Raw genomic sequence first — 13,774 nt, 5'->3', positions numbered from 1 at the left:
TTACACCATACACCAGGGTGTAATTTTTTACACCTTTCTAAAAGGGTGTAATCGGCACAAAACACCCTTTCAAAAGGTGTAACGTGCACAAAACACCCCTTCCATAAGGTGTAAGCTGCCAAAAACACCGATTGAAAGGGGTGTTTTGCAGAAGAAACACCCTTACAATGGAGTGTTTCGGACGCAGCATTGCACGGACCTCCGCTGTTGAGCTGGTTGTTGCATAGCTGCACATGCTGGTTACGGAAATCTTGCGAGGCCTCGGCTTGTCACCTTGTATAATCTGAGATTTTTGGCGCACCAGACGAGCAATAGAAAGCCATTATGGCAGGTCACTGGAGGACTGGTGTTCCGCAGATTGGAAAAGAAGGACAGCCCGACCAGCTCAACAGCGTGCCTGAATGTGAGGAATATGCCTGGAACAATGTATGACGACAAAGTTATGTTTATTGGCGAAGTACAAGTGCATGTACACATGTGAAACTAAATTCCTTATAACGTTGCCCAGAGTGGAACAATATGCACAGTATGTGGAAGGAAGGCAAAGCAGAACTGAGTCCTTGATGACATAACTAATTGAAACAGCAGCAATGAGACAAAAAATAAGATGAAAAGGCATATTAAATGTTTAAATCCACATAAGGCACCACTACAGATCCAGTACACCAAATAAGAAGCTACTGCAAATAGCGTTGATGCGAAAGGGTAATGAAAACAGCCAGCAAACAGCTTTTACGAAAGAAAACAGCTTTTCTGGCAAACAGAAAAAAGAAAACGGATAGAAGACTATCTCTTAACAAGAGCACATACTAAAGACTAGAAATGGAAGCACAGAATACCCAAAGTAATTTCCCTAAATGTAATGCGCTGTGCCAGGTATGTTGACAAATGGACGGCTACATTGCCAGAAGAATGGTAATCCCCCAGGCTTATGAGAGTTCAGTGCCAAAGAACAAGAAAGAACACACCCGTGCTTCCGAAGAATTTCCAATTCCTTGACGAAATGGCTGCCTGTTTGGGAGGTGGGCGGGGGAGGGGGGGATGCAGGGCACACTACAAGTCAGTTAAAGTAGCAAATGTTTTAGATGTTCGAAGCATCCACAAGCTCTTTTCCGTAACTGTTGAAAAAATTGATCCACGGGGCTTCTTACACGAGAGTCACTCACTTTCAGGCACCGCTCTTCAAGGCTTCAAAATGTACGGTGCGGCTTTGCACTGTAGACAATATGAATTAACCAATAGCTGCAAGAATGGCAGCCAAGCCCTCTTCAAGGTCGATAGTTCTGAGAAGGCGCTACTCGCCGACATAGAGGTCCATATGCTCCGCTTCTTCAATGCTGCTCCCAGTGAACATGATGCACGGTGTCACCGGCACAGGTGTATCCTATGAAAGGGGAAACACAGGTTTAGGAATGCGTATGGTGTGAATAGTGTGGCCTTGAACATTGGATAGAATTGTAGTACACAAATATATGACCCCGTCCTTCTTTCACTGCTCAGGGAATTTGCATAGCAATTTCAGAACTGTTATCATCTAGGACAAATGTTGTCTGAGATGTTCATACAGTTCCCATATGCAAAGAGACTGTGCCTTCCAAATGGAAACACTGCCTCAACTGCATACTTGTACGACTGTTGTGTAATTACTACAGGTTTTCTCGCTCATTTTAATCCACTGGTCACTCCCTTTCATCCAAGCGCTACCCAAGTTAATCCATTGGACAACCAAAATAATCTAAACACCAACCAATTTAATGTAAACGCTACGTAGTCCAATACGAGCAACATGTGTAAAGGTATTCTGTGTTATTCCGTCATGGTAACTGTAATGACTGAGACTTTCATGGTTACGCCAATGTATCACAAGTTTATGAATACTGATCCAACAACCCCTGGTTTTTGCATGTTATGCGGTGTTTATGACTGCTTTTTGTCATTATGACTATTTTCATGATATGGTGCCATGAATTGCTTTTAAGGGACTACCGCTGCTTCAAACAGTGTCATACAGTGTTTTGTGACTAACGACGGTCATTATAACATTCCATAAGTACTTTCATGATATGTACCATGAAACAATGTTATGGGACTACCACGGCTTCAAACGCTGCCATATATTGTTTTACGATTACAGTTGTCCATTATGACATTCTATGACGATTTTCATAATCCGGGTGATGACTCTATGCAGCTATACTGCTCCTTCACACAGTGTCACACACTTTTTTATGACTGCCGATGGTCACTAAGATGGTAGTAGATGGTCATAAAACACTGCATGACATGATCTGAAGAAGCTGAGTTGCATTGAGTCAGGCCATTGTGATATTATGAAAATATCATGGAATGTCATAATGACTGTTGGTAGTCATAAACGCTATATGACACTGTGTGAAGCAGCAATAGCCCCATAACGACGTTTCATGACACAGAACCATGAGAATGGCCATTGAATATCATAACAGCCGTCTGAAGTCATAAAACACAACACGGCATGGAAAACGGTGTTCGGACAAAGCATAGTCATGACCCAATTCATGAATAAACTCATGGAGTGTCATAACAACCATTGATAGTCAGAAAAGAGCTATGACACTGAAGCAACAGTAGTCCCATAAAACTGATTCGTGGCGGCACATACGAAAATAGTCATGGAATGTCATAATGACCGTCAGTAGTCACAGAACACATATATGACACTGTTTGGAGCTGCAGTAGTCCCATAAAATTGATTCATGGTATGTCATTCAAATAGTTATGGAACGTGATAATTACCATCCATAGTCATAAAACACTGTATCGCACTGTTTGAAAGAGTGGTAGTCCCATAACACTGATTCGGTACACATATCATGAAAATAGTCATGGAATGTGATAATGACCATCGGTACTCATAAAACACTATCGCACTGTTCGACGCAGCGCTAGTCCCATAAAATCGATTCATGACACATGGCATGGAAATGGTCATGGAATGTCAATATGACCGTCGACAGTCATAAAACACTGTATGACACTGTTTGAAGCAACAGTAATCCGATATAATAAATTATTGGAACAAATCCTGAAAATAGTCATGAAAACTCATAACGACAAAAAGCACTCATAAGACACTGCAAAAGCCAGGGGTTGACAGATCAGGTGTTAAACTCAGGATACATTAACAGAACGGATATCAGGTACATTGGCATAATCACAAAACTCTTAGTCATGTCTATTTCCATGAAGGAATATATTTACACACGTTGCTTGGATTAAATCGGGTAGCGTTTGGATTAAATTGGTTGGTGTTTTTTATTAATGTGGTGGACCAGTGGGTTAAATTGGGTAACGCTTGGATTAAAATGTGCGGGAAAACCTGTAGAGCAGCAAAGATATCAAAAAAATTTCCACATATATCATTATCGAGATTGGATAAAAATATTGATTAATTATCAAGATTCGATAAAAATATTGATGAACACAATCTTACATCGATATTGGAAATTGTTAGTATATCGATATGTAAGTGGACATTCAATGAAAAATATCGGTACCAGATCTACAGCTTTTGAGATAGTTGTGCGACGTCATCAGCCTTCAAATAAATTGCACTTGTACGTTGCGCTTAGTTGGGCATAACCATGCCTTATCGACCTTCTACCTCTAAGACATCTGTCTCTGAACCGACAAAACGTCAATATTTATATACATAGCTTATCTATTTCAATATCGATAAAAATAGTGATAGATATTCTCTTACACGACCCAGTAATTCAATTACCATGAGATTCACTGGTACCACTGCGTACTCTCTAAATTTACCAAATTGCAGGACTATGATCATGATTATAAGTGGAATATACTTACATAATGCACAAACATGTTCTTTATTGCTTCGGAACCCTTCACGCACGAACCCAGTATTCGCAGGGCGTGGACAGCAAGGAGGTCTGTAAAAGCCCCAACAGGGAACACAACTTACTGTTTTCAGTAACTTTACATGTAAATATACTCCCAATTTGAATTTTTACGGTTTTCAGCGAGAAAACACCAAGTGCACACGGCACAGCAGATATGTACCCAATACACACTGATTTTCCAACAGAAAACAATAGTTTTTGCTTGATAGGCAACACTTCAGTGCTCGACGTCTTCCCCTTGAATCCTACTGTTCACCATGAACTACCAGCATGAATTACCAGAAGGGAGCCTGACATTCCTTTTCTGCACAATGTCGAACAATGCCGTGGCGAGAGAAAAGGAATATGACATTGGCGACGACAACGACGCGCAATTTTAAGTTTCCAAACAAGCTATTTCAACACATGGTAGCGGGCTCCGAGGGACGCATGAGAGTCTGAGCAACACTACTATTATATGATCACAATATAGCTTAAATTGCAGAGATAGGATAACAGTCGACTCATACGTACTGAATCCTTCGAGCCTTCCTGGCGGTGAGGTTGCAGGACGGGTACTGTCGCCGTATGCATCGCCCTCCGCGAATTCAACACCCACTGAAGTCGCTATCCCGAACCTAGAGGTGACAGCAATGTTGTTACTAAGTCATCACAACGCTCTGCATGTGTAGTTCTGTGTTCTACTTCAAGCGTATGGCACAAGAAGCAACATACCTGAATCCTGTCAGTGGCGTTCACGTATGACGCCAAAATTCTCGAAGCCGAGATAGCACTCCTCAAAGCAGTTGGAGTGTCCTCTTCAAGCAGGCACTTTTGTCTAATGTCCGCATGAATGCACCACAACTAGGCACGCTACGTCTGTCATCTTTGCTGAAAAACAAGCTCTATCTCACTGTAACGGACGCGGCCTCACCATACCAGACGAACCAAAACGAACGCCGCGCCGACGGCCTTGACTTGGCTTGGCTTGCCGCCCACCGACTCCAACGTGCGTCGGTCCCCTGGCGGGGTTTTCCGCCAGGGGACCGACGCCTGTTTACCTCTTGGAAAAAAGAAAAGTAACGAAACGAAGCTAATTGCACACATCTGACTTTGGCCTGCCATAAACACTATATCTCGTCAGTGTGTGCTTCCTTCGTGCCTTCTAAAACACTAGTGATGGTAGTATAGCCTTTCTCTCAAAACCATCATTGACGTCTTTTAACACCATTTTAAAACCCTTAACTCGCGCAAAAAGAGTAAAAATCGTGTAACAAGGGTGTTTTGGTGTTTACACCCTTTTTCACACTCTAGTAACACCATTTGATTTGCCTGTAGGTGTAAAAATCCGTGTAATTTTCAGAACACCTTTTCTTACGCTGTTTTTTACGCCTTTTATTACACCTAAGGGAGTAAAAAGGGGTGCTTATGTAGAAAAACACGGATTTGGTGCAAAACTGGGTGTAAAAAAATTTACTGTGTAGCTTCGAAAACGGGTTGGACATCTGATTCCGACGACGAATAAACCGATACGTTTTCGGCCGCCTACAGTTGTGAATTAAACGTCGAACTGCCAATGTAATTATGTGTGAGGGTATTACATGATGCACCCTTAGTGCTCGGAAGGGAAGATGTCTATAGGCCTCAGAGGTGGTCTGTCTGACAAACATACCACCTCTTAAGCTTGAAGCATGACAGTTTCACGCAATCGAAGAATCACAGGATTTATTTTTGAACGAAACGGAAGTTTCGGCGGGACATTGAGAACCGAGATGGCGGGATGCAAGGCAAGCCATTCTAAATCTAAAATTTTTTAAAACCTTCTCCTCATTAAGAGTTGCATTGCGTCATGTGCATACATATGTGAAATGCAATTCAGTCAAATGTCTTGTAAAAACATAATTATAGAGACGGCCTCAGAAACGACTGACAAAAAACCTGCCTGCCCGGCAACGTGAAATTTCACAGCAGTCAGAATCCACCCATTTCCCTTAAGGAGCTTGACCAAATACACATCCAATTCCGTCGAAAAAAACGTGATTCGGTCCAAATCCAAATCATCTGCCAAAATTTTGATTCAATCCAAATCCAAATCCTCGCCATATTTTGCCCGTAAATCAAATCCCAAATCAAATCCCAAATCAAATCCGCGAGCCCTTTGATGGATTGAAATCAAATCCCCGGATTTAAATCCGCAACACTGGTTCAGATCTTTCCTCTTTGTTCCCAGCATCGTGTTTTCCGCTTTCTGCATTTAATGCACAAGCTCACGAAGGTGGGCTACTTCACCACGAACACTCTGTAGCAATGTGCGTCCGGCACGACCTCTAAGGGAACTCTGCCGACATATGTCTGACAGCGTGTAAGGGAAACACAGGAAAAACCCCAGACAGCACAACTGGGACCGGCATTCGAGCCCGGGTACCTCCCAGTCTCGACGTCACATGGCCACCATACTCAAAGTTGACCAATCTCCGCCGACAAAAATGGCAACGGCACGCACCACTACCATATGGCTCACAATAGGTGCGTCGTCCTGTTTTCGGTTTATTTGCTTAGCAAAAGTTTGCGTTTGTATATATCAAGGTACGTTCGCTTATCGGTGGTTTCATACGGACGATGGATTTCAGTAATGGATGTTTCCCAGAAAACGTGTAACGACTTCGCTGATTATCGAAGTTTGGCAAATTTTTCGTCCGGTACTTGCACACACTGTCCTACGGGTGTTGACCTGTCCGCCTAAACCAATAATGCAGAAACTTTTGAATTATACAAAGTACGCTATACGATGCTTGCAATTATCGCTAGTGTGGAGCCGTTGAGTTTCTGCGACTTCTCTCATATGCCTTATTGGGTTTGACACTGACGCATTCAGTTTGAGCAGGATTATCTGGCCCATTAGGGAAACATCATTTTCTGTTTGGCCTTCTGGTGCCGCTTCTTCGAACACTACCTGCACTGCTGGTAAGGTTACAATACCGCAGTCTGGTCCTGCTGATAAGGCTTGTGTCCCCCCCCCCCCCCCCAAAGAGTAATCTCACTCACAAATTTCATGCCACGCCCCTAATTACGTGCCTTTCTAAATAATTGAAATATTAAAAATCTAACAATCCTTAGAACGACAATGGAAGATAGCAGACGGTATAACACACTCCTCCTGAGGTATGGCGACCTTTACTACCGACACCACAAAAACTACTGTTCCTAGAAGACATGTAGGATGCATTATGCGCCAGCGCTCTCCATGTGGTTATACTCACAGATAGATGCTGCACATAGGTTTGTTATTGCAAGCTGTATATTTGCAACATAATTCTGAATAAGCTGTTCCCCACATCCTTTAGGTTTTAATTGGTCTGGAACACAATTCCTCTTGTAGATCAACGGGCTGCAAAAGATAGCATACAAATATATGTTACATGAGATTGACCTTTTTCGTGGATAATAAAGGGTCGATGTGTACAGCGGCCCGCGCAGGACTGGTGGAAGACTCTTCTTTTGTATTCGGTGCGGCAAGATATATGTCAAACATGAATGCAGATAATTCACGAAAACGCAAATGTGTGTTCTGTTTAGGGATGCTGTATTTAGGACACCAAAATGGTGTCGATTCTGGTGTCGACTTATTGTCACTCCGGTAGAGGCTGTACACAACAGTAACAATCATGATTTCCATTTCCTCGCGTTTTTTTCTGTCGGACATTCATTCATTCAAAGAAGCATTCTCAACAGCTGACTCGGGGCCCCACTTGCGACAGGGTGTTGGGTAACGGCAGGTTTTATCTACATTATTAGTGGGATAGCATTACTGAGCTACCCCTCAGAAATTCCTGTGGTCGGCGTCAAAAACTCAGCTCGGGCGATAGGAGGGGCCATGTCAACCAAGGGCGCAGACGCGTTTATGGCAGCGTTTGACGATCTGCCCTTCACATAGCACCGGGTGCATTTGCTAGTCGAGGCTATCACGAGGCGGCTGAGGGCAATGTCATGTTAGTTTAGATTACATCTAGGAAGCGAGACAGCCAAGGTCTCCTCTAGCTTTCCACACAGAAGAAACGCCGAGACGAGGGACACGGAAAAACGGGGACAAAAGCTTGCTTTCTAACTATTTGATCGCTTCAGTATGGATTTATATCACAAGCTCGCTCGCTAGCTCTCTAGCTTGCTGCTGGTGCCCTTCCATTATTCTGGGACAGTAGTGCAACTCGTGGATCGATGGGATACATGTAGCCAGTAGGTGCTCCCAGACGAAAAGTATCGAGGCTTACTCGGGTGGAGTCCACGTTCTTCGAGATGGTTCAGGTTTTCTTGATGACCGCTGAGCTCAAATGTTTTAGACGTTTGACCTGGGCACGTGTGCGTTTAGGCCTAACAGTTTGGAACAGGTAGGCTCACCTCTGCCATTATGGACCTGAAATCGCTTCTAAAAGTCGATCTCCTGGTATTGTGCGAGGAATTACGAATACGAACCGAGAAATCAATGAGGAAACAGGAGCTAGTAGAGTGGCTGCACCCTGCAGCAATCCTCATCAGTAGATGAGAATGGACATCAGGGTGCTTTGAAGTTGAAGATAGGAGTAAAATGCAAACGAGCTGGAGTATACTTGCTCCCATGCTCAGGGACATGTCGTCAACTCTTTGAAGTTGCTCAGCGGTCAAGCTGAATTTGTGAAAAGCCAAAAACTGAAGTTATTAGTAATAAGGAGCATTGGCCCAGCTAGACCACAATTATGGACGATACAGACACTTACGCCTCAAACGCCTCTTTCACACAGACGCATAAGGCTCTTATCCCAGAGTTGTTTGAATTGGGAATAAGAAACTTTGGAAAGACAATGTCGTACGGAGGATGTTGCTTCAAGATTTCCCGCTCATTTTAATCCATAGGTCACTCAATTAAATCCAAGCCTTACCGAATTTAATCCAGTGGTCAACCCCATTTGACCCAAGCAACACATGTAAACGTATTCCGTCATGGAAATTGTCATGACTGAGACATTCATGATTACGTGAATGTAGCATGATTTATGGATACAACAAGTAACATCTATAGACGTAGATTTCGAGATTTATTATAGGTTACACCACCGTAACGTATATTTAGTGTTTAAAGCGACCGAAATCATGTCTTTAGAACAGCAACAGAAGTTACATCTCGGGAAAAACAAAAACAGCTTATTGTAACCTATAAATGTACCCTTTACTCCGACACTAACTTCTAAGCAAAATTTCCAACGACTATTTCTTTGTTAGGTTCTTGTCGTTTGTTTTTCTTCTGTTTTTCAGCATAATGTCGCGTTTCAGCCTCGCATTCGAGACGACAGTTGCGAATCTACGTGCACGTTTTTATTTTATATCTGTTTCAGCGTCATCTGCGTCGACTACATATTATCACTGCTGTGTCAACACGGATTGTAAGTTTGTTTCTACAGGGTGGAAAACCATTCCAATGCCGCAACCACCAAGATTTCCGCATTTCCGACAGTTTCTTTTTCGTTGCGTAGCCGAGCCTGGTCTAGCCACACTGAGAGCGGTTTCCTTGAAACTCCGAACGCTCAACATGCGTCAGTTGACAGGTGCAATCTGTTTTCATAAGTGATTTTTCTCGTCAATGTTCCTCGCGTTCATCATAGTGACGTCAGGAACAACGGGAATGCGAGATGTCGCTACCAAACAAGGATATTTTCGGTGTTCTGAGGGGAAGGTATAGTGAGTGCGAAGATTGCAAAGAATACATAACCGAAAACGAACACCATCCACTGCAGCTCTGGTTCACACAGCTAACTACACTGGTAAGTGTACATTTTATGCTATGTGTGGCATTATTTTGATAGCAAGAGCTGTTAGCGCATGGTTGTTGCGATTATCGCAAGCGTTCTGCGGTCCTCCATATGAACGCCACTTAGGCTTGCTACTTTTCGGCTGTTGGTCGTCGAGTCAATACACGCGTGCGTTTTGCGAGCTGCGGATATATCCATCGATATCTAGAACTCGCAGCTTCCTACTTCTTGTATTCTTACGATGTTCTAGGACTCAGTCGCGGAACGAACGCCTTCCCGCATTTATGATGTTCTCTCAGCGTACCTTGTGCTTTCTACGGCAGTGTTGCGGATTTGGCCGCTCAAATCGGATTTAAATCAAATCGGCACTTTTTCTGAAGATAGTAAATCAAATCAAATCAAGTCCGGATTTAATTTTGACACGTTAAATCAAATCCTTTTAAATTCGGATTTGTTTTTCCGGGCCTAAATCAAATCCGCTTTTAAATCCGGATTTATCGAATATTTTGACAAATCCGGGAGCCAAAATTCGTGCAGTAGTATTACTAGACCTATAACCGTGTCCAAATTACTAATACTGCACGTATTCACTAAGCAACGCTTAAATAACAGTGTGACGTGGCACAAAGAGCAATAAATTTTGTCTGATTAACGAGGATATAAAGGGCCAGTCTATCAATCCGCCGAACTGGCCGAAATTTTATTCATATTTTAGGACAATTTTTTTAGTTTAGAAAGACATTTTCGGTTACGCCTGCTCGGCGTGTACCAGACTATCAGTCCCCACGTATCAGCCTGTGTCAGGGGCGGATCCAGGCGCTCTGTTTGAGGGGGGGGGAGGAAAATTCAATGTATAAACTGACGTTTTGGGGGCGATTGGGGGGGGGGAGCAATTTGGCGAGTTGCTTCTACTGAAAGCCGTCTGCTCGCTCTACCACAGGAGCTATATAAATGACATTGATACCATTCGATAGAGAATGAGCTAGCGGTTCTAATGAATCTACATTCAAGGGAATGCGTGTACATGCTCATGAACAATAAAAGTTCGAAATCGTACATTTTTCGCCGGAAGTGCTGTGTTCGGGAATTAATTTTTTCGTAGCGCCCCTTTAAAGTAGGAGTCACGGCACTTTTTCTGCGTGCTGTCTTGAACCCATAGTTTTTATCAGCCAAATTTGAAGGATATAGTAAAACAAGAAGCGCGTTGCTATGAGGTCAAAGTTGGGAAAAAATTCGAACCAACATTCGCCGCCGCAACCTTCCGCCTCTCCATATCGGAAACGGTTCATCGGATGGAGCTTGAAATTGTTGCGTTTGCCATCAATCGAGATGCTATCTAACATATATTTTTTTCATGGGAATTAAAAATTGTCAATTTCCCACCCTTGTCGATTTAAAATGGAACTACCCACGAGTGGACATAAGACGACCTCACTGTGTCACCTCTAGCATTCGCACGCCCCGTGCGGGCAACGGGCATGCCGAGCGTGCTCCCACTTAAAGGTTGAAGACGCGAAGCCATTTCGGATCGTTGGGATCGTTGAATGTGGATGTTGTATTTCACGCGCGACCAGCCGCCGTACGATTAGCTGGAAGGTAACACAGGCCGCGTTTTGGAGGGCATGAGTACTTCCCCCAGAGCTAGGCAGTCCAGAGCATTGCCCGAGCCCAGAGCTGCGTCGGCCTGCAGTGTGATAGCATTAGATTCCTCCTCACGAAAAAACTCGTCCTCCGTCATTTAATTCCCCGTTGGCTCAGACGGCTCTACTCGCCGGCGCGTAGCCGACAGCTGGCCATTCCGCCACGCGGAATTGCGCAATGCCAGTGGAAGAGGGGCGCAAAAAGAAGCCCAGCGAAAATACATGTAATGAATGAATGATGGGAGTTGAAGGCATCCAGAAAGAAAATAGTAAAACTTTACCGAAAATCAGCCGCACTTTCTGTTGCATTGCCAACACGTAATTCGTTAAGTGCCGTTAAATTTTTGTGTTACACCAAAAAAGAAAAAATGGTACTGATAAAAGTGTATTGAATCGTAGATGACTGGCTCACTCTGGGAGGGGTGGTGCACAACCCCCATCTCCATCATCACGTATCGTGTTGGTGTTGACTCGGGCTTCACGGGCCATGAACAGTGTGGAGTTTGTAGGTATGGTACACCTTCCCAAAAGCGGATTTTGGGTCAGGAATCTCCTCGTCATTTAGCACCCTGCGAACAGGCCTGAGTGAAGGAATTCCTATGGCGGGCCTAGGCTCAGCTACGCCCAAAAACACACGCCTTCGTCGATTTCTACCATCAGTACTAAAAAGACCACAGGTCGTTGGTTACTATACCCTGGGGGTCACAATTAAATGGATCGTTAATAAATCGTGGGACATGTTACGAATACTTATACTAAACATGTAGCCCATGGGTCTGTTTTAATGCTGACGTTTCGGGGCTTCGTAAAATTTTTCCTCGCGCAGTACAGACTGTTGTAATCAAGGGGAAAAAAAAGAGGGTATACGAGGAAGAGTGGCACATCTTGCTATGTTTGTTCGTGGGAGTAGGAAAGGCTTGAATGCCCGAAATCACGAAATGGTAGGATGCCAAGGATATATTTATTGTTCGTTTTTAATTTGTTTTGACGTGAATGCGTGTACCTGTATGCGTTCAGTATGATGGCGAAGGCCAAGAATTTCACGACATGATTTGGCAAGCTTGAAACCGGTCGTGCTTGAAGACTCAGATAGAGGTCCTCGGGAAAGGTGCCGTCCAATCGACAGAATTACGTTAACTGCGTTCGAAGAACTGCACCTGGTGTTCCCTCGGTGCGGTGAGGGGAAGTGATTGGAACAAAACGGCTACTCCTGTCGCTCTGGGGAGAGGACACCGCTAGTGCGTGTGCAGATTTCAGACAAGGTCACATCAATTCGCGTAGAATGCGAAACGGCGCTTCGTTCAATTTCAAATCCATGCATCTTTTGAGGGAGCTTGGCGAAATCCACGCGCAAATCCGCTCAAGAAGGATCGATTCAATCCAAATCCAAATCATACCTGGAGTATGCGATTGAATCCAAATCCAAATCATTAGTGGAAAATGCGATTCAATCCAAATCCAAATCCTGCCCATATTTTTGCGCAAATCAAATCGCAAATCAAATCCGCTAGCCCTCCGGTGGATTTAAATCCGGATTTCCCTCATCAATGTTTCAAACAATGCCATTCGGCATTTCATGACTACGGACGGCAATTATGACATTTCATAACTATTTTCATGATACGTGGCATGGATCAATTTTACTGGGCTAGTGCTGCTTCAACTAGTGTGACAGCGTTTTGTAACGACTGACGGTCATTGACATTCTATGACTATTTGCACGATATGTGGCATGAATCAATTTTACTGGGCTAGAGCTGCGTCAAACAGCGGCACACAGTTTTTTGTCACAACCGACGGTCATTATGACATCCCATGACTATTTTCATGATATGTGCACAATTAATCTTATCGAAACAACAGTGCTTCAAACACTGTCGTATAGTGTTTTATAACCACCGACGGTAATTACCATATTCCATAACTATTTTCATGCATATGCCAAGAATCGACTTTATGGGACTACTGCTGCTTCAAACAGTGTAATACAATGCTGTATGACTATTGACGCTCATTATGACATTACATCACTATTTTCACCATGTGCGCCATGAATCAATTTTATGGTGCTCCCGCTGGTTCAACTGGTGTCTGCAGTAGTCTGTTATCACCGCGGTCATTATGACATTCCATGACTGTTTTGATATATGTGCCGTGAATCCGTTTTATGGGACTACAGCTGCTTCGAACAGTGTTATACAGTGTTTTTTAGGCAACGACGGTCATTATGACATTCCATGATATCTGACACGAATCGATTTTACTGGGCTAGAGCTGCTTCAAACAGTGTCACATAGTGGTTTGTGACGTTTTGTGTGTTTGATGTAGTCCAGTCATGACCAAAATCATGAAAAGTCGTAGAATGGCATAAAGACAGTCGGTAGCCACAAAATACTGTACAACAGTATTTGACAGTCCCATAAAATCGATTCATGTCACATACTTTGAATATAGTAATTGCATGCCATAAGGA

At 43.5% G+C, this 13,774-nt stretch overlaps 1 protein-coding gene and 1 long non-coding RNA gene across 2 annotated transcripts in view; both read right to left on the bottom strand.

The window, feature by feature from the left end:
• The window catches only part of LOC135375664 (uncharacterized), a 118,909-nt gene that overhangs the window by 66,015 nt on the left and 39,120 nt on the right, over window positions 1-13,774 (bottom strand). The window contains exon 9 of the mRNA XM_064608328.1: window positions 7,142-7,269. Coding sequence (XP_064464398.1) covers window positions 7,142-7,269 — 128 coding nt within the window. The remainder of the gene's footprint in view (window positions 1-7,141; window positions 7,270-13,774) is intronic.
• On the bottom strand, window positions 430-4,399 carry LOC135375666 (uncharacterized). Its single transcript, XR_010417325.1, has 2 exons — window positions 3,850-4,399; window positions 430-1,384 (listed from the first exon to the last, which is right to left on the bottom strand). It is a non-coding gene; the product is annotated as an uncharacterized LOC135375666 (long non-coding RNA).

Source organism: Ornithodoros turicata, unplaced genomic scaffold (genome assembly GCF_037126465.1).
Source record: "Ornithodoros turicata isolate Travis unplaced genomic scaffold, ASM3712646v1 ctg00000914.1, whole genome shotgun sequence".
Classification (NCBI taxonomy): domain Eukaryota; kingdom Metazoa; phylum Arthropoda; class Arachnida; order Ixodida; family Argasidae; genus Ornithodoros; species Ornithodoros turicata.
Note: the sequence above shows the minus strand (reverse complement) of the source record. Positions and strands in the feature narration are given on the sequence as shown.